This window comes from Brienomyrus brachyistius, chromosome 21 (genome assembly GCF_023856365.1).
Source record: "Brienomyrus brachyistius isolate T26 chromosome 21, BBRACH_0.4, whole genome shotgun sequence".
Lineage (NCBI taxonomy): Eukaryota > Metazoa > Chordata > Actinopteri > Osteoglossiformes > Mormyridae > Brienomyrus > Brienomyrus brachyistius.
The window spans coordinates 6,769,961-6,791,609 of NC_064553.1; the positions used below are offsets into that span (position 1 = coordinate 6,769,961).

Below are 21,649 nucleotides of genomic sequence, written 5' to 3' on the forward strand. Positions count from 1 at the left end.
ACTGATGCACATCCTGAAAAATGATTTAACATATTTAAGTTGACATTAAAACTAAATTGCTTAGTGAATTCTATAACCTATACAAATTCATATAAATTTATTTTGGTAAATATTAATTTAGTTTATTTTAATATACTTTTACATTAAAAATAACATCGGGGTATATGGTTGGTGTATTTTTCTGGTTTTTTCGTGCACGTTAGTCAGGGAAAATCTTGTATCATAGGACACCTACAGTAGGCAAATAATACAAATAACGTGTAAATTTAAATAACCGATTCAACGACTTTTAATCTCACTTTGTTAACAATAAACTATGTTGCAGATTAAAAACTGCATGTTGCATATATATCCCTAAAAATAGTTCGTTTTAAAAAATGATTGAGCTGAAGTTTATGCCATTTCCATTCATTGTTGATTAATTAAATACACGTATCTAGTTATTACTATCATCTTTCATAAAAGAACAATTAAAACCTAAGTACAGAAACGCCAAAATCTAAAGTGCTTTCTAATTACCAGCATAGGTTTCATTCATAAAGCACCTATAACAATAGCTTAACAAAAATGTAAATATCAAAAGGATTTAAACTAAATATCATTAGTTCCAATTTATTTCTTCAATATTTATCTAAAAACGCATTGTGATGAAATACTATGACAATGTTACTATAAGCTAGCAGTTCCTGTAAAATATTGGTGCTTAATTTTATAGACAATTTCTCACATAGGGCGATGGATTTGTCTTACTGGCCAAAATTTCTTATTTTGTACTTCTCTTTTTATCATTGTACAGAACAAACTTTCCCTTGTGTTTAAGGGGGAGATAAGGTTAAAAGTAAAGGAATTGCGAACTGGCAAACTATTCAGGCAGTATATCAATGCCCTCTTGCGGTGAATATGAGGTACATGAGCAGTATCTGTAAAACCTTGTCACACATGACTGTACTCCAGGAATCGCTATTTCGAGTTTATGTAGTTGGAATTTTTAAAAGTAGTTTTTTTGTTGCGATGTATTGCAGGTAGTATAGTTTTTAAATCAGACACGAGTCGGTCAGTGATAAACAGCGTAGCCTCATACCTCCTGGCTCGGGGGTTGAAATTATGCCTCCCTTGCTCTGGGTTTGTGAGTTGGCACGTTCCTCTTATGTTTGCGTGGCTTTTCGCCACCGTGCAAAAGCATGCAGTTAAGCGAAATAGTGTCTCGGAGTAGTTCATAGAGTGCTGAGCAGTGCGAGTGAATGTGCATCCTCAGATAAACTGATATTCTCTTCACTCCCCCCTCCCCCTCCCCCGTTTCCTGGGATCTGGGTCTAGCTTTACCACCGCACTGGGTAATGGATGGATTAAATGTGGGGGGGTTTTCGTGCATTGGTGTAGTACGAGTAACGGTGAGAAAATAAAAGTAGGAAAATATTACTGGGAGTTCGCCTGAAAACTGCTGAACTTCTGATGAGCCGAGGCCATTCAAACTGCCGCTTTAAGGAAGAAGGTTTAGCGCCTCCCTCATCGACAGCTTCTATACAGTCGGAGACTAAAGAGATTTCGATTTACGGTAGACTTATGAGCCTTAAAGAATAAGGTAAGTATTCATGTTACAGTAACTTTTAAAGATCCGTGACTCGGCGTTTACAGTGTAACTTGAAAGGCGGCTGAGATAAAGCTGAGGATGAATTGTTAGAATCGATCGTCAAATTCCACATAGATTTTATCGGGTCTATAAACAACATTCTTCTCGTGCGCTGAGTAGAAACAAAGATTTGTATATAATGGTGGATAAAAAAACAACAGTAGTAACGTTCATTTCGTATTTTCCCTGAGTTAGGAAGTCATAAAAGTTTTATCGAACTTACGTAACCTCAGTGCAGTTATTAAGTTACTTTTTTCGTATAAGTATAATAGAGAAGCAGCATCGGCTCTGCATTTTAGCCTAATGTATACATTCGTGTTTACACTTTTCACTTTTTTGCATTTCAAAATAACTTTTGCGTTTTTTCGTCTTTTTGCCTCCAGTGTTTTGCGTTTCTGTGTCAGTTTAATGAACACAAACTACAAGTTACCAATCCGTGCAAAATAAACAATTAAATATATACATGTACTGTGTATGGATTTAGCTTTTGGCAACTGACCAACACAAAGCGTACAACAATTTATGTAAATTAACTTAAGTATCTAGGTATTGCTTGTTTTTGCTTCTGCAATATATATATCCTGTATGTTAATAGTAATACATTATATTTATTATATCGGAAAACATTCTAACATTGCCATTTAAACGTATCTTACGTTTTCTAGGACTCTTAGTATTACCTATTACACGTAAATACGAGGTTAAACACTAATAAACAGATACCCAGTAATTCGGGTAATAACTGGTTAATCAACAAAATGTCAACAAAATAACGCTGAAAGTGTTTAAGTCTGGTGCTTTATTTATCCGATTAGCTTTCCATTAAATCCCAATTGGGTCCCGGAAATGCGCAGCCTGTGACGGGGAGAGAGGGAGCTGGCCGGGCTGGTGCGGGCGGTGCGTAGCGCAGCGCTTACCTGCACCGATACCGATTCAATCGGAGGGTATTTGGGCCAGCCTGGAAATGAAAAAAGAAAACGTACACAAACGGCCTGCAGGTTCACACAACAAATGAGTAAACTAATAAACATAAAAGAAACTCGAGTACATTTTCACAGATTCGAGTCATTTGGGGATTTCCAGGTTTTCACGTTAACACACGCCTTAGTCTGCAAGGCTATTTTTTGACCTCCTGTCTTAAAGGATTCTTGTAGGAAATGGCCTTAAGTTTTAATTTGAGTGTGTCGCTTAACTTGTCATGTGTTCTCGTAACGAAAAAGCCAGAAACAGCCGTGGCCTGTTTCATGAACTGTTGAGTGGTTTGGTGTTGCTGTCGCGATAGTATTTACTGAAAACCAAAAGTCATTAGCCTCTACTTTGTCATGCTCGTATAAAACTTTAATTTTAAGCGTTGGTTACACTTCTGACTGGAGTGTCAGGATAATCAACAGTAAAAAAAATGTTGCCTTTTGTAAGCAAATGTAAGCAAATAACTTCTGAAACATATAATATATTCATTAATATAGTCATGTAAATGTATTTCCCTGAATGATTTTTCTTATTACAACTGTAATTTGTTGACAGATTCTGTTAATACATATGTACATGTGCCTTTTTTTTTGGGGGGGGTTAATGCCAATTATAGAGGTTTTAAAGGTGATTATTCAACTGCGGCATATGCTTCTTGCAGTATATACTTTGTCATCTAATATATGTGAATATCTCTGTACAGGATCATTGAGTGATTCAGTCTCTGGATCTCCAGGAATCTGAATTATACCTTTGATGTGTGATTTCATCTAAAAGTGCCTTGCCTGTGACTGATTATGTCTTCCATAGACCCGTACCAGTACATCATAGTAAGTAACAACAGTAATTCAAAATCTTGTGTGTATGTATGGATGGTTTTTCTCCATCAGTTTTGCATGAAAATCTCACACGAAGTCTGCTCCAAATAGCCGTCCACACACTAAAATGATCTCGTTTAACTCGTCTGTACACATCCTATGAAAATTTGAAGATAAAGTCTTAGGAGTTGTCCGTCAAACACACACACACACACACACACACACACACACACACATGTTCCTGTGAATATTTAAGCCGTTATCGGAAACACACACCGTTCTGTGAAATTTTATAAGCCTTCTTCGATGATGTATTGCGGCGATTTCAAGGCGGTGTGAGGTTTTCGACGAGGCAGCGTGGTTTTTTTTTATGATTTGCCAGCATTGCCTTCTGTGAAAGGGACCCGAAAAGTGTGGAACGTCAACAGTGAGCAGCTCTCACTGCGTCGTATGATGGTTTCACGAGTGTTCTGCGCTCTCTGCTTCCCATGACTTGCTTGGTCTTCTGAGACTGACCAGGCAACGGCTGTGTTGTTTGGGGAACTAATGGTCTTATGATTCACTGTCCTGTCCGTTTTACTTGGCTGCTACATGGTTAGCAGTCAAAAGGAAGGCAGGGAAAATGAGTATTATTTGGCGAAGCATAGTTCATTGTTCACAGTCTTAAAGAGCGATGATAAAAATGCGTGCACAGACACAAGATCAATCTGGTGAATTTTCTCATGAAATAATATTTTCATCCTACGCCCCTGATCAGCATATGCAGTTAGAAAATGTACACATTAATGTCTTTGTAACAAGAGTGCATGCATATGTTCAATATGTGTGTATTGCATTCTGATTTTATGTATTTTGTATAGGGAATGCAATAAACAATAACAATGCCAGGTCACAATAACCCCGCACAAATGTGCAAAGGAATATATTCATAGTACCCTTGTGCAGAAGTTAGTATTGACGCGATGAGCTCGTGACAAAACATTGCACAGTTTTTGTTGTTGCTGGCGAACTTGGTTGGTCGCCACACTTACGTGATCAAATTCAACCAGTTGCGTCTGATGTGCAGCACTGTCAACCTCCATCAAGCTGATAAAATCTTCAGTGCTATATTTGGGTCAGTGCACTTTGCATTATAAATATTGATGTAAATGCGTAAGCAAGGAAGTGGAGATTCTGTGCTTCATGAGCGCTTTCGTCTAATAGCTTTCTCAAAGGTAATATTCCGATGAGTCTTGCAAAAAAATTTTTTTAAGGGGTCCAAATTATTTTCCACCAATGCTGCCACTGCAGTGACCTTATTTGCCACATCATTAGCAAAGCAAACTCAAATAAAGCACCGAGCAATATTTAATTTGAAAAAGACTAGCTAGATTCGTAATAGGAGAATCGCCCATGACGTCATTTGTAAACCAGACTAGAGCACATTCTCGCGGTGTTAGGCTATAAATCAATCGCTCTGTTTTTTTAAGGCAGCAGTTTAATTTTTGTTTCTTTCTGACACAGGTGGAGCACCAGTATTCACACAGGTTCAGAGTGACGGTTCAGAAGGCTGAAAATGTCACTAAGGGGGCTTTAGGTGACCTGCGTAAGTAGAAAGATGTACCAGGCGTTGTATTGGTGCGCCATTTATCTACAGAGACCCCTTCCTGTTAGATATATCTCTGCAACATTAATGTGCGGACATGACAGCCATTATTAAATGCAGCGTGATTTTAGTTCCATACAATGACAGTGTTGCATGATCCCTGTTTAGTACATTAAAATAGTCTTGCATGAATAATAAAATGTTCTGCAAAATGTAAAATGAAATGTATTTAACAGACCAAAAATTGTTTTATTTCTCCTACACTTGATTCACTTGTCATACTTGGCATGCATTCTCAATTTGTCTGGCCAAAACTGCACTGTATGGCTGGATTCATTTACAGTCTGCTGGACCGTTTGGCCAAAGGCCAGGTCATCTGTCTTAGATCACATTTCATTCACAGAGTTTTACTTGTGGCATTTATTCAGCGAAGATCGGGGCGTATTTACGATGAAAAATAGTGAGGGGCTTCTGCTAAAAGCTCACATACCGTGACTATTCATGTTGCCATTGAAATTCAGCTGTCATCACATGTTTTCACCTTGGTTTTAGATCGCAGATGTCGCGTTGTTACTTGTGGTCTCTGCTAGGCAATTTCGCTGACTGCTTTACAGTCTAATGTAGGGCCAGTAATGGCGAACGATGACTTTATGTCACCGTGTATAACTGAGTTATGATATTTTGGTATGTTTTGAACTTTTTACTGCAAAATGTAACAATGTAATATTTTGACTGATCAGTGCTAACATTCACTGGCTCTCCAGGATTAGGATTGTGTATGCCTGGCATATACCCCTCCTCATGTCCACTTCTGTGTGCTTCCGTCCATAATTGTAGTGGACACTCCGGACCCCTATGTGGAGCTATTCATTCGCTCCGCCCCCGAGTCGAGAAAACGGACACGCCATATCGACAACGATGTCAACCCGATGTGGGACGAGACCTTTGAGTTTATATTGGACCCCAATCAGGAGAACGTGCTGGAGGTACATGGCCGCCGTTTCACAAAGAGCATGTTCCACCATGGGTCGAGACCCGAGAGGCCTCTTTTCACGTCTTCAGTTGAAAAACAATCCAAATGCTCCTTGTAGAGACACAACCGTGTTTGTGAGCCGTTTTTTTCTTTTTTTGGGAGGGGAGGAAGCTGGGAGATACTTGCGTAACTTGATAAAGCCACAAACTCCTTTTGCTCTTCTTTCGTTTCCCGTTTTATGCTTAGATAACGCTAATGGATGCCAACTACGTGATGGACGAGACCCTGGGGACGGTGTCGTTCCCCATATCATCAGTCAAGCTGGGGCAGCCTGAACAGATTCCATTCCGCATCGGCAATGTAAGGGTTCGGATCCCTTTTCCGAAATTACGCTGTTTCGTCTGTACGTTAGAACTCCTCATTGGTTGCCATTTAACGTAACCCGGTTTGAAAGGAATTCCGCCTCGCTTTTGATCTTGACATTTTGATCTCGTATTTTGCTACGTTTCTATGGCTACAGGGTGTCACGTCAGGAATGCCTAGCATGGCAATACGGTGCAAGTCGCAACACTGGGATATCATCTACTTAGGGTCCCACTATAACCAGTGTTTTCTGTTTTTCCAGGTAACCAAGGTGTACTTAAAAATGAGCCTCGAGGTATGGTATGTATCTTCGCGTCATCGCTTAACTGGTTCTCCGGTCGGAGTCCGTGTGCGTTCCAGTGTGTTTTTGCAAAGGCAGAATGTGGCAGGAAAAAAAAAAAGCCAGAACTAAAAATTATGTGACTTTCAGGACATCTGTAAGGGGCGGTGAGACACCTGCCTTTCCACATTGCTGAGTGCTCTCTCTCTCTCTCTCTCTCTCTCTCTCTCTCTCTCTCTCACTCTCTCTCTCTCTCTCACTCTCTCACTCTCTCTCTCTCTCACTCTCTCTCTCTCTCTCTCTCTCTCTCTCTCTCCATAGCTAGTTAGAACTGCTGAGTCACCTCGCTAACTACGGTCCCCAGGTCGCCTCTCATATCCCTCAATCTCTGGTTCTTTTGCTCACTCTGTCAGTGCCTCCACGGACCTCCGCTTCAGCATGGCCCTGTGCGACCAGGAGAAGCTGTTCCGGCAGAAGCGAAGGGAGCGTGTGATGCTCGGCATCAAGAAGCTGCTGGACATGGAGAAGGGCCAGTTCCTCCCCAGCTCTATTCAGCAGGTGACTCCTGTTCCTGCAGCAGGATGAGGGTCCATCCATAGGGTTAAGCGAAGGTGCCAGTGAGCTTTACACTTACATTTTCTTTATTTAGCGGAAGCTTTTATCTAAAGCTACGTTTAGCTTTAGGTCAGTGGTGACGTCACTCTGATGATTTATGGGATTTGACCCAGTGACCTTCCGAACAGAGGATCTATGTCCTGTGTGAGCCATTTTATCCCAAAAGTTCTAATATCCTGTTGGGTTTTTAATAAGCCTTAAAAGCTCAGGGAGGAAGGATTTATTACTGATTTCCCAAACCTGTGACGTTCTTCAAAGCTGAAGGATGTAACATTCCTCATTGAGATGTGACCCCAACTGACTCAGACTGACCGAGACTGACCCTCTCTGGCAATGATTCATTTGAATTTGGCCCCAGAAATATGGATCCGCTCCACTTCTTCTGAATTGCCATCCTCAGGGACCAGTTTTAAAGTTCCTTGTCGTGCATTTAGATGAAAAGTGCAGATCTGGAAAAGCTGTATGTAGAGTACAGCCCTGTGGACCTCCAGTCCTCCTGTAGGGACTTCTGATGAAAGACAGGATTTCTGAGGTGAAAAATACTGGACACTGTTAGATGGAGGAAGTGATGTAATTTTGGAAGGCAGCAGTGGTGACCTACGCTGTCGGAGAATGAGATGAGAGACAGGAAGTTTCGTAACACTGGACGTAAGCTGTTTTTGAGTTCAGCTGAAAGTTTAGATGTTAGTTATGTTTGGCAGTCGGAAGTCTGCTCTCCTGCCTTACGCCGACACTTCTTATATTGGAAAGAGGAGGTTATGTAATGTTTAATAGCTGCTGACGGCTCCTTTCGCTGGTGTACGCAGGTGCCGGTCATCGCCATCGTCGGATCCGGTGGAGGATTCCGAGCCATGGTGGGATTCTCTGGTGTGATGAAGGCGCTGTACGAATCCGGGGTGCTCGACTGCGCCACCTATGTGGCCGGGCTCTCCGGATCCACGTGGTGAGTTCTAGCCCCCCCACCCCGCCACCCTAATTTAATGACTGTGCATTCTTTGACTGGGTTAGCCCCCGGCCACATCAGAGGTGCATACAGGCAGCTTGCGGCTGCTGTTTTTTCGGCTCTCTCTCCACACAAGCAGAAAGGCCCACCTCCCTCTCGTCAGTCATCTGTATCCTACGTACCCTGAAGTGCGGTTATCTTCAAAACAAGTTCTGAAACCAAGAGCCACTTTAAGAAGGAGACTCTGACAAGCGATTTTTATTTTTAAGTGCCTCAGTGCTTTTCTATATTTCAGGCTTTGTTTCAGCTGCCTTTTTCCATATATATATGCAAAAATGTCTCAATTTCGCTATGAGGATGAATTAAATATTGCAATCTTATACAGGGTCAAGTCTTTTTCTTAAAGAAACAGTCATATACAGAAGGCAGCAGTCGTGACTTAGATGGTGCCTTTGAAACTGGAGGATGATGTGATTTAACAGGCTTTCTTGTACAGGCCTGTGCTCAATGCCACCCCCAGGCACTTCATGTCAGCTGTGCCAAACAGGCGGGGGAAGAGCTACATTCTAGTAATTGCTGCTGTTTGTCCCTCCGGGGAATACAGGTACATGTCGACACTCTACTCCCACCCGGGATTCCCAAACAAGGGGCCCCAGGACATCAACCAGGAGCTGATGAAGAGTGTGAGCAGCAACCCACTGAAGCTGCTCATGCCGCAGAATATCAAGCGCTACATCAAGGCACTGTGGACGAAGAAGGCGGGCGGGCAGCCCGTCACCTTCACCGACATCTTCGGCATGCTCATTGGGGAGACCCTGATCCCCGGGGTGAGGCTCTCTCATTTCATTGGCCCATTTCCGCGGTGATATTTAAACACTTGAAACTGATTGGTTGCTCTTGGATTTCCGTAGGGCTTTTTTTTTTCCATACTAGTCCAATATATATGATGCGTTAAGCCGGAATGGCCCTCATGCCCTGGTTGAACCTGCGTATTTTTGTTTACTTTGAACAACTAATGTCACACAGTCATTTATGTGACAGGGTCACTTGGTCCTCGTTGTGTCACACATTTCCCACTCGACGCGCCCTACACAATTCACAGATTGTTCCCCTATTATTTGCACCCTTAGCTCATCACACCCACAACTCTCTGGCTCCCTGGAACTTCACCCTCCACCTGAGGGTTTGAAGTTCTGGGACCCATAAATGTTTACGGACCCTTCTTTCCACGGTAGTGTGAATTTTTGGTTTGGTTTCCTGCACAGGATATCCTTATCAGAAGTTGCTCGTTGCCAGGCACCTGCACGCTATTTTTGCGACAGTAAGTCCTGCATGGCGCGCCGGTGCCCTCGCAAGGTCACGCTGGGTGCACTTCAGGCGCCAGTTCTGGCTTCCTCGTTTGATCTTACCGGAAGAGCCTCAGACGTAGTAGCCTGGTTTAGATACAGACGGGGTCCTGGTGCAAATGCAGCTTGTTGAGTGGCTCTGCCTGCTTCCTCTTGCAGTTCCAGTAAGCTTGGGTCAGGCCCTTTTTGGCCAGTAGCACCACGTCGCCCACCAACCGACTTCATCCTACCCAACATCAAATATTCCCCAATCATCTGTTTGTTTGCTTGTTTGTATATATTCAGCAGACACTTTTGTCCAAAGTGACACACTAGTGATGCAAATAATATACTACAAACATAGGACTGCAGCTATGAGCTTCCAATGAAGTGTAAGTGGTATTGGAGCAAAAGCCGCACAGCACCTACAAAGAGACTAAGAACCTAGGAGCCGGTTTATACTTGACGCTCCCAACTTGTCCACATATGAGTGAGTGACAGGAATTCAAAGCTGAATATTTTCAGAGGCGAGAGGAAAAATATTCCGAACGCTGTTGTGTGTCTCTGTGTGCAGCATCTTCAAAATTTAATGCCAGGTTAAGTTTCGTTTGCTTCTGAATTCAATTTTGACTAGGAAAGCAGTGTGATATGTGCAAAGTACAATGACATTTATTTTGAACTCATTTTTGCTTTATAAGTATTGCAGTATTTATTGCAAAAAAAAAAAAATTCCAATATCATGCAGCCGTAACACTAAGCACAATATACTAACTACTGCAAGATATCTAACATCATGAAATGCAACATTCAGCATGAGGTGGTAAAGTGATATGCGGCAGAGCAAAGTACCAATAAGAAGTGGAGCAGTGGGTAGTATGTAAAGAATTCTACAGCACAACATGCTGTACAACATTTCATGCCACAACCTCATGCAAACAAATAAGACCAGAAATGTCGGCGCTGACCAAGATGGTTTTCCCGCACTGCCCCCTGGTGGACATGACTTTTAATCCAGAGGTGGAAATTTCGGGTGCAGAAATTAAAAATCCAGACCAAGTTTTTATCTCAACCAACCAGTTCAGCAGTCTGTGACTGTCACTCTTTATGCTCCACTGGTTGGTTGAAATAAAAACTTGGTCTGGATTTTTAATTTTTGGATCTGAACTTTTGGCCTCTGTCCAGCTTGATTACTTGTACAAACATGAGCACAAACACTGCTTGCCCAGTGACGGCACAAGTAAACACACATGTCGCATGAATAGAACACAAACAGCCCTTAGACAGCTATTCAAATCAGCTGACACAGTGCAACAGTAAAAGCATTCAGGAAACATGGTGAGGTAGTCTAGTAACGATCCGGGAACTGATGGGTCTTCCAAGCATTTATCGATGTCTGGATCAAGTGCCATTATGATACGTTCTTATGTGACTGTGGCTGTCATTCTGCTTCCAGCGAATGAACTCCACTCTGAGCCAGATGCAGGAAAAGGTGAACGAAGGCCAGTGTCCAATGCCCCTGTTCACCTGTCTCCACGTCAAACCGGACGTGTCTGAGCTCATGTTCGCGGGTAAGGCCGGCACCCCCCCCACGAGGTCATTCGGTCTTTCCGTTCCCGACGCCTTTGGGCTCGCCGTTAGCCAGTGGCCCTTGCGGCTACAAGGAGAGATTGAGCTGCAAAGCAGGACGCCGAGGACGATTTCACAATGTCACGTTTGAGCAACGCATAGCTAGACCGAAGGCTTCAGCCAATTATTAGCTTTTTGCCGCCGAGAGATAGTCACTATGCGTGAGCCTGCAGCATACTTTTCTTCCAACAAGGAAGTTGCCACACTGTGCATTTGCCCTAATGGTGACAGCTGAAAACAGCCAAATGCTGTAACAGCTACGCCGAAAAAAATAAAATAAATAAAGCCACACTCTTCCTTTTTTTTAATTTTTTTTTTCTCTCAGACATGGACAGTGGACGTCACACTTTGCTTTCTCTGCTCTGTCTGCTCACCATTTCATTTGTGTACATTTGCATATCTGGGATATAGGGAAATTCATCAGTGGCAGACATGATATTTCACTTTCTCTCTAACTGAGGTTCTTGCTTTCGTTTTTGAATTTTTTTTTGTCGCACACCGCTATAGTTACACACAAATTGACATTTGTTCCTAATTAAAAAAAAGGGCAGAATGCTAGCAGATCGCACTTGTGGCAAGTATTGAATTGCAAGTGTAAATGCTGTCATTCGTAATACCAGCTATGACTAACGTTGTAATGTGAACGAAAATTGTGTCACAGGCTGTATGCAGTCCAACAGGAGCTTAATAAGTGGTTACCCTTGGCCAGTGCAGCTGTGGGTTTATGGAGAATAAATGGTTTCCTGTTGGTGGTATGTTACACCGTAGATGTACCAGATTATAAGGAATTGTCGGCTACTCATTAAAATGCTATTTAGGCATTTTTTTCAGCCCATTTGCTTACATTGCAGAGGGGTAAAAATAAGAGAGGAGCTGTGTAACAGACGTGCTGTGCCTGTGTCCTGCTTTGGACTTTGTTCTGAGCAGTACATGGGGCATGAGGAGTGGAATACGTTTAAATGTTGTTTTCATATGTAATCATTTGTGTTGATTGTCACCGATTAAACTCAAGCAAGAAAAAAATGCTTTTTGAAATCTACGAAGGGTATAATATATACATCCTTTAAGTCACGGGTGTAAAACTCCGGTCCTGGGGGGCCGGAGCCCTGCACATTTTTGGGATCCCCCACATTTAGCACACCTAATTCAACTCCTTGTTCTAATTACCACACAGCTCTTGAGCTAAATCATTTGTGGTGGAACAGGGAAAGAACTAAGCTACACAGGCCTCCGGCAAATTGGCCAGCTGTTGGCTAGGATCCACCTGTTAACAATTTAAACACAAATATACTGTTTTATGACTCGGCAAAATTCCTGGGTGTAGAATCCTGTCACAATAAGATGATGGAATATGTTGCAGAATTCTTCTGCAATTTCTGGGAATTTGATTACACCTCTCCTTTGATATTTTTCTTTACACTGAAGATAGCCATTCCGGTTTATTAAAATGTGTGTTCATTTTGTAACAGTGAAATTCTCTCAAGCATTCCAAGCCCCACCTCCACTTCTGCAATGTGTGTTTGTGTTGCTTATGTTTCGGCTTACAGACTGGGTGGAGTTTAGCCCGTACGAGATCGGTATGGCAAAATACGGCACCTTCATGCCACCCGGCCTCTTCGGGAGCAAGTTCTTCATGGGCAGCGTGGTCAAGAAGTACGAGGAGAATCCTCTGCACTTCCTCATGGGTGAGAAACTGGACCCGGGTCGTTTGTTTATAACCACAAAGTCGGGACTCTCTGCCACTTAAGGATGGTGAACGTATACATGCCTAGATATTTAAACACGATAAATAAATGACTTGAGGTGTTCAGGGAAAAGGGAAAACCTGGCGGAAAATCAGAAGGATCGAAAGAACTGTGACAGAATAAGAAGTAACCAACAAACACCATAAGTATCACACGCAGTTTGCATATCAGAGTTCTCCAGTTCCAGTTCTGATAGGCCAGTTTGCAACAGAGTTATATGCAGATATATGAATATAATGGATCTAAAAATGCATCCATCCATCCATCTTCCAACCTGTAATGCAGTACATATTTATATAAGTATATATGCACACATAAATATATGTGTATCTAAGAAGACCAAATACATGCCTGATATATTTAATGATCTTCATTTACTTTATATCATATACAGAACAGGCAGTTGTCTACGACCCCAGAACCATCTGTGTTGTGGAGGAAGTGAAATGATCATAAATTATGTTGATGGGGGGGGGGGGGGGGGGTTCTATGAAAAGCTGTACCTAGGGTCTCTAAAAAGGGAGATCAGCTGTGTTTACCAATGCAGCTTGTGTTCCAGCCAGTTACCGCAGAATGGTACGTTTATGGTGGGTCATTCCAGTCAGGGCCGCTGTGCCCGAGGCTCATGGGGCTCCGCGCCCTTGGGCTCTTCCAGTCACTCACAGTAGCTGTGTTCAACAGGAGTCTGGGGCAGCGCATTTTCCATCTTGTTCAACCGGGTCCTGGGTGTCAAAGAGACCACAGGAGGGAGCACCATGGAGGAGGAACTCGGTGAGACCGGCCTACAAATCAAATAAGGAGTTTATTCATCGGCTAGAGGAGTCAGTGTGCGTTGTGGCTTTGATGGCTCGTGGGGGATTTACTTACATAAAAATGTTCTGAGGGCAAAAGGACAAATAGCTTGTTCAGAGAGATCAGATTGTGGAAAACATGGGTTCAAGCAACTAAAGGAGGCAGAACAAAGATATCTGATTGGTTGGACCCCTCTCTTCTAGTCACTACAGTCTGATTGGTTATCTCTCTGAACCATTTTCCTTCTGCCCTCAGAACATTTTTGTGCAAGTAAAACTCCCACGAGCGCTCTGATGGGGTTTAGTAGATTCATGTGTCCATGTCTCTTGGCAAAAGTCCCTTGGTGTGATCAGCTTCCTTTACGGGGCGTCAGAGAGGAGCAGCTCCGGGTTTGTGTCAAAGTCAGTTTCTAAGTCACACATGTAGTGCATGTTACAAATGTGCAAATGTGACCAAAATGAGCACAGTCTTGGTTCCTTTTTGTCAGTTTCCTGTAGTTTACTTGCATTCAAAACAACCAGTAACAGAGTCTATGGTGTGATGAAGTCTGATAATCAGTTTTCCTATTGGTCTTGGTACGGTATGAGTGAGAATTCAGTATCAGTATCCATCACTGTGGTGCAGTTGTTAGTGATGCAGTCGGAGGGAGTCTTTCTGCATGTGAACCTGCCTTGATGATGCCGCGCTGCTGTTTTAACAAGATCGGTTGTGGGTTTCAACGCTCCCCTCTTGTCTGATACCCAGAGCAGATAAAGCCGAAGCACATCGTGGGAGAAGACAACCAGGACAATGATGAGGAGCCTCGGCAGGGTGAGGGTTCTAGGAAATTTGTTTCCAGGGGTGGGTTGCATCTGTGAATAGCCCCTTTCGGTCATTCTAGTTTGTCATTGATTCTGACTAATTCGGGGGGGGGGGAACGATACCAGTAAAAAGGTTTCTGAACTTTGTGGTTTTCTGCTGAGTAAGAAAGTGAGACTTATAATGTGACTCGCAAAACTGTTTGCTGAGCCCAGGCCGTGATGATGTTTCCCCCAAATGCCCCACGCTCAGACAACCAGGAGGTGGAGGATGAGTACCAGCGGAACGCGCAAGCCAGCTGGGTGCAGAGGATGTTCACCTCGCTGGTGGGGGAGTCGACCCTGTTCAACACGCGCGAAGGCCGCGCCGGCAAAGTGCATAACTTCATGCTGGGCCTCAACCTCAACAGCACGTTGCCCATGTCTCCCTTCCCCTTCATGAATGACAGCCTGGCGGAGGAAGAAGTGGACGCCGTCACAGGTCAGCGGTTCGGCGCCCCCTGAACAAAACAAAGCACGCATAAAACTAAATGCACAAACGAGAGGAGATGCACTCAAAAAAACAAACGAAAGAAAACATACACAGAATGCATGCATAAAACGAATTGCAGGCAAAACATTGTTATAGGAACGTCTCGTTTGCTCCCTGCGAGCTACACATTAATGACCACTGTTCTAGAACGTTATAAGCTGGGAAGCTTGGTTTCCTTTGAGTGCTGCGAAAGTGAGATAAGCAACTGGATCTCTTGGGAAGAAAAGTGATAACTTGTGGATTAATAATGTGGAGTTTACAAGCCACTATTGTGGTTAGTCAAAGTGCAAAATTCTGTTTTATGGAAATGTACTGAATTATTGTACCCAGAAGTTCTTGTTTATATTAAGAGGTTTTTAGAGGTGTTTATCTGAACATTGTCATGCCAGGAATATTTCATATGAACGCAAGCTTCACTCTTGGTATTGCCATTTACATTTGTTTTTCTTCAAGCTATCTCTTATGGTCTCTGTACCCCACCAGACCCAGATGAGTTTGACCGGATCTACGAGCCCTTGGACGTGAAGAGCAAGAAGATCCATGTTGTGGACAGCGGCCTGACTTATAACCTCCCGTACCCACTAGTGCTTCGGCCACAGAGGGGCGTAGATCTCATAATCTCCTTCGACTTCTCAGCCCGGCCTAGCGACTCCAGCCCTCCCTTCAAGGTGAGCAGGAACTCTCTGTTTATCCAGTAGAACAAGAGCCTCTTGTAATATCTTGTAATATCTTAGTAATTAGTCAAGAGTTAGTGCTGGAATCACAGATAAAGGCCTTAAGTTTAGAAACGGTTTGGCTATCAGGCTTTTGGCAGACGTGAATTGCATGGAAAAAATTAAGGCTATCAGCGCAGGAATGCATTGCCATCACACCTTCAGCAATCTCACTATGTATCAACGTTGGCGTCATTGGGAAGGCAGTTTAACCCTCTTTGCTCGCAGGAGCTGCTTCTGGCCGAGAAGTGGGCCCGCATGAACAAGCTGCCCTTCCCAAAGATCGACCCTAAGGTATTCGACCGAGAAGGTCTGAAGGAGTGCTATGTCTTCAAGCCAAAGAAGGGCGACCGCAACTGCCCTACGGTCATCCACTTCGTTTTGGCCAACATCAACTTCAGGAACTTCAAGGCGCCAGGTAAGAGAGAGACTGAGCACATTGTAACATCATCTTCCTGGGAGAGGTGGGGGGGACAGAGCCATGTGACCCAGGGGATAAGCAGGAGGAATAAGGAAGTAATTTGAGGACAGAACTGGAGACAGGTGTAACAAAAGGTAAACACAAAAGGGTTTTTAGTGCAAACGCAAGGGAACATGTATAAAGACACCTGGGTCACTTTGGGAAAAGTTTGGCATTAGTTTGATGCATTTGCTATAAACAAGAAAGAGATTAATTTTACTTTCATTTTAGAATTATTTGTTTTCAACCAAGCAACCAGCAATAATTCCCGTATTTGTTCAAATCTTAGTTTAGCTACATTCAAAGTGAAGATATCATTTATGTTTTATGTTTATGTATATCTTCTGGGGAGATGTGACACATGTATTACATTTCATCTGAATATACAACGTATCATTTGCAATTTTAAGGTGGAGTCCCATTCATTAGGTCCCTGGGCTTTATAAAACCCAGTAATCAGATACAGCAACAATCATTCTAGGAATGATCAGACATATAAGAAAGACCTTTCATCTCACATTTTTCGGAGAATCAAAATGTTTAACGTGTATACATTTCAATCAGTGTTCTCCATAAAGACAAACGGCATGTCAGTTTACAAAAGCCCCCAAGAGATCCACATGAGGTTCAGATTGTGCTTGAAAAACTGGTTAGTAGGAAATGCTTAGGTTTATAACTTGCAGTTAATGGTACATGTAGGTTTCCACACATCAATCTGAGAAATAATGACCTCTAGCCACTATACTTTGTATTCTCATTGCATTTACTTCCTTCTTCCAGTGCCTCATTACTAATAAAAGTACTTCAATTAATAATAATAATTAATACTTTATTGATCCCTGTGGGGACATTGTCTTTTCATCTTTTTTGCTCTTTGTAGAGTAATTCGGGGAGGCATAATCAGTAATCAGATACAGAAAAAATCATTCTAGGAATGATCATACATATCCATAGACCTTTCATCTTGCAGTTTTCTGCTGTGAAGGGCAGCCACTTGGGGTTAAGGGCCCCTCTTCAAGAGCTTTGAGAGGTGCCGAGGCCACGTCTGACCTGGTTGCCTTCTGATTACAGGCACACACTTGTGCCACCTGCTGCCCCCATTAAGCTGAACTACTAATTAAACTACCTTGTTGACCTTGACAAAACTAGAATTAGTTGTGTTAATTTTTTTATGCGTAGCATAGCCTAAATGCATGTTGCATCTATGATGCATGCAGGTTAAACGAAGCCGTCGTTGACAGTAGCTGGATGTAGCCAGAAAATTACATTTGCTAAACAATTTCCTTTCATGATTAAACATATCTGAAGACAGTGCCACCCCCAGATAAACTTAACATGCCAGCCGTCAAACTCGAAATCCTCAGCAGAAGTGCAACATTAGGCCACAGATCCAACATCATCTTAGTTCAAGCATCTGGTCCTGCCCTGCTCCAGACCAAGGACTGCGTGATATTGATGGACTGGAGTGAATGAAAATGAAAGATGTTGGGGCCAGCTGGTGCATTGGCTGGACTGTTGGGTTGCAGTTTCTCAGCACCGAGTGGCCGGATGATCCTGTGGTTGAGGCCATATTTTTAGGTCGATTCTCTCTGGTGCAAAACTTCCGCAAAAACGACTCAACAAAGCGGCTGCGTCGGTTTTCCTTTCTTTCATGTCAGGACCTTTGTTACGGGGGTCACTTGGCTTACATCTCAGACTTCCATCAGTACTGTTTGGACAGTGGTGAGTTAGGGTCAGTGAGTGCAGGAAATAGTACAAAGTATCTTTATACCGCTGGACACTACTGTTTACACTCTTCATTCTGTCGGTACTATTTGTATCATTTATACTGTTGACTGTTTACACTGTCCGCACTGTCTGCTAATACTTTTTTTGTATTGTTCTGGTTCTGTTGCTGCTTTCATTATTTATCATCTACTACTGCTATTGTTATCGTTTTGCTCGACTTTTAGCAATTATCCTTTGACGGCAAACGGGAATTGCTAATGTTTTGCACGGTTTGTTTACAGGAGTCCCCCGGGAAAAGGACAAGGAGAGGGAGTTTGCTGACTTTGACATATTCGATGATCCCGAGACGCCCTACTCTACGTTCAACTTCCAGTACTCCAACCAAGCATTCACGCAGCTGCACGACCTGATGGAGTTCAACACCCTCAATAACATCGAGGTCAGTCGCTACGCTACTGGTGACGGTCGCTTCCTCTGGGAGGAAGTGGGCTGTCAGCCGATAGCAGATTACATGGAGGTTTAGAGTGCCTTGCGAACGAAAGGCTGCTGGATTAGGAGAGGTCATAGAGCATGTTTCCTTCTTTTGACCAATAAGCAGTGTTGCCTATGTAACAGTGTTAGAGAAAAAGGCTAGAGAAGAAGTAGCCATCCAGGGAGAGAATGAGGGCGCCAACAGACAACAAGGTTCTTAACGTTCGTCTCTCTTGTCGTCTATCAGGTGATCAAGGACGCTATCAAGGAGAGCATCATGTACCGGAAGGAGAACCCCTCCCGCTGCTCTGTGTCACTGTCACTCAACGAAATCGAAAACAAGAAGTTCCTTAAGAGGGAGAATGGCGCAAAGGTTTAACCCAGACACACAGAGAAAATGACTGTGGAAGCGTGGAGCTTCACACATGTCATTAACCCAACCCTGGCCGGTCACATGTACCTTTAACTCCCATAGCGCTTGGTCCAGTGGTGTATATAATCATCCTAAGGTATAATAATGGGGTATAGAAGCATCCCCTAAATATAAGGCCTCACAGATAGCCTTCATAATATGGCCAAAGGACCCATGCATTCTTACGAACTGATTCTGTAAAGCCGAATATGGGGATGTTGCCATTTCCACCCCCGAGTTTAAAGATGAGGCAATTCAAGTGTATATGTCTGTGTGTGTGTGTGTGTGGTGCGTGTGTGTTGTGTGTGTGCGTGTGTGGTGCGTGTGTGTGTGCGTGTGGTGCGTGTGTGTTGCATGTGTGAGTGTGTGTGTGTGGTGCATGTGTGTTGTGTGTGTGTGTGTGTGTGTGTGTGTGTGGTGTATGTGTGTCTGTGATGTATGTGTGTGTGTGTGGTGTATGTGTGTCTGTGGTGTATGTGTGTGTGTGTGGTGTATGTGTGTGTGGTGTGTGTAGTGCGTGTGTGTGTGTGGTGTGTGTGTGTGTTTGTGTGGTGCATGTGTGTGTGTGTGTGTGTGGTGCATGTGTGTGTTGTGTGTGTGGTCTGTGTGTGTGTGGTGCGTGTGTGTGTTGTATGTGTGTGTGTGTGTGTGCGCGCGCGCAGTAAACACCTCCAGGGTCAATAATTGCAAGTGTTCTGGTTTCTGTCATATTTTTCACTCATATTATGTGATGAAAACATAAATGCTCATGATACTACTATTAATGGTCAAAAATTACTTGCAGTCGCTGCATAGCTGTTTGCAATTCTGTATTATTATACTGTATATATTTAGTGATATCATAGTGTAATATTAGCTCAGGATAACAAAGTTAGTGGAGACATGCTATCTTACCACTTTTTAAACGTTCATCATTATAGTATCTTACAACTTTACTCAGATCTTCATTTTAGATTCAGTATGACTTCAATTTTCTTCCTGTGCATCTCTCGATGAATGGAATTCAGAGAGACCTGAACTTCTGCTCATGAACGGGGTGGCGATCAGGCAATTAGTCGGAGCTAAATGTCGTCTCTATCTGTTCATGTTTCCGAATTAACGTCGAGCGAACCTGACACTTCTGCGCCATCTGTCGTCAGTGTGACGTATTGCAGCATGAACGTCATTGTAGGCGTCCTCCTTGAAACGCATTTTGTGTCTTCGATTGCTTAAAACACTCTCAAAACACTCTTACTTAATATTATTGTTATTATTCCATATATGTAGCTGATTCAATGTTTCATCTTAAATGTTTGTATCAAAAGAAATGAAGATAACACTTTTTGTTTTTTTTTTTGTTTTATGTTGCAGTAATGTAGACTTTATATTTAAAATTGTACTTTATTTGCTTTACATTGTCTAACAACAGTGTTTACAGTTATGTTTTAGTTTGAATTGGTGCAGTTTAAGTCGACTTGGTTACTCGGAAAGTGTGAACTGTCAACATTTCTGTTGACAGTAAACCACTTTTATTTATGTGAATGGAACATTTGCATAACAATGCCTGTATGATGTCTTATTTATAAGAAAAAGTGATTTATAATCTGCCTTTGTACACGGTCTTGAAGGTTTTCAAGGTGATGCTGAATAAAGGATATGCTTAAACTTATATATTTTATCAGTTTTAATGATTTTGCATTGATTTCTAACTGTCATTCTTATCAGCTTCAAAGTGCAATGAAAATGACTTTAATTCTGCTAACACAGGATATAATCATATAGTCTGATGTAAGACGAAACTGACGAGAAATCATATGTTTTAATCAGTGATGGCATCCACAACTTGTCTGATTCTCAAGTTTTGTCTTGATCATAGATCGTTATTTGCATATTTTATGCTTTTACGTAATTTCCTGTTTAATGTTTCCCTATCCGCGGGAGCAGACTACAGTCTTTTGAGAAACATTCTAAGAGTAATGAATTGGAAATTATTACATTTTGAGAGAGATTGCCCCAAAATTAAATCAGCACTGCACAGTGACAGCAAAGAAAAGGGCAATTTTGTGACGTGATAACGCAAAAAGATGTTTAAAGGATCTTTTCAAACTTTGCAGGCACATTGTGTGATAGAACAACCGCAGCTGCCCCAAAATTGAAGCAATGCTCTCAGTGGCAACAAAAGTGACCAAATATGTCTTTTGACTGAGATAAATCAAAAAGTATTTGATGGATCTTAATAATACTACTTCACAAAAAATTATGTACTGTACATGAAAATCTACATTTTGTTTCATTTTGAAACAAACTGCCCCCCAAAAAAAGTAGCAGCACTATTTGGCAACAAAGGAAGGAAATGTATGCTATAGAACATACTTGGTCTTGTGAACATAGTAACTAAAAGTATGTGACAGGGTCTTCTTCAAACTTTGCAGACACATAAGAGTAAAAATCTGGACGTGAAGTTTTTGAGACAAATCACATCGAAATGAAAGCAGCATCACATAGTGTAGCAAATGAAAGGACAGCTTCAGACTCTCATTACTGCAGTAACTCAAAAAGTATTCAACACATATTCTGCAACCTCTGCAGACACATTGTAAGGATGAAGATCTAGCCTGTGAATGAAATTATAGTAGGATGGAATAATCATGGAAAATTCATCAGTGAAAATAAGCTAAATAAAAAACAGCTTAAATGCAATAAAATACAAATAAAATATAAATAAACTATAACTTAAAATGATAATATTTTTGTTAGAGTTTAGTTTTCTCAAGTTTAGGATCTGGCACATCATGCGGATTTTATGTACAATCCACGGTGCTTGTGGGGAAACTGGTAGTGTTAGCATTTTACTTGACGGGGCACAAATACTCAGTTACTAGTGAAGTACAAA

General features: G+C 42.3%; 1 protein-coding gene across 1 annotated transcript; it reads left to right on the plus strand.

Annotated features, from left to right (window-relative positions):
- Positions 1–1,304: 1,304 nt before the first annotated feature.
- Positions 1,305–20,425, plus strand: pla2g4aa (phospholipase A2, group IVAa (cytosolic, calcium-dependent)). The gene is made up of 18 exons (XM_048989984.1): positions 1,305–1,582; positions 3,303–3,429; positions 4,921–5,002; positions 5,840–5,988; positions 6,222–6,335; positions 6,601–6,638; positions 7,032–7,176; positions 8,040–8,176; positions 8,781–9,003; positions 10,955–11,069; positions 12,675–12,812; positions 13,554–13,643; positions 14,409–14,474; positions 14,715–14,942; positions 15,477–15,661; positions 15,935–16,124; positions 18,176–18,333; positions 18,613–20,425. The coding sequence occupies exons 2-18, from the start codon at positions 3,397–3,399 to the stop codon at positions 18,742–18,744; spliced, it is 2,223 nt and encodes a 740-aa protein (XP_048845941.1). The 5' UTR covers positions 1,305–1,582; positions 3,303–3,396; the 3' UTR covers positions 18,745–20,425.
- Positions 20,426–21,649: the final 1,224 nt, after the last annotated feature.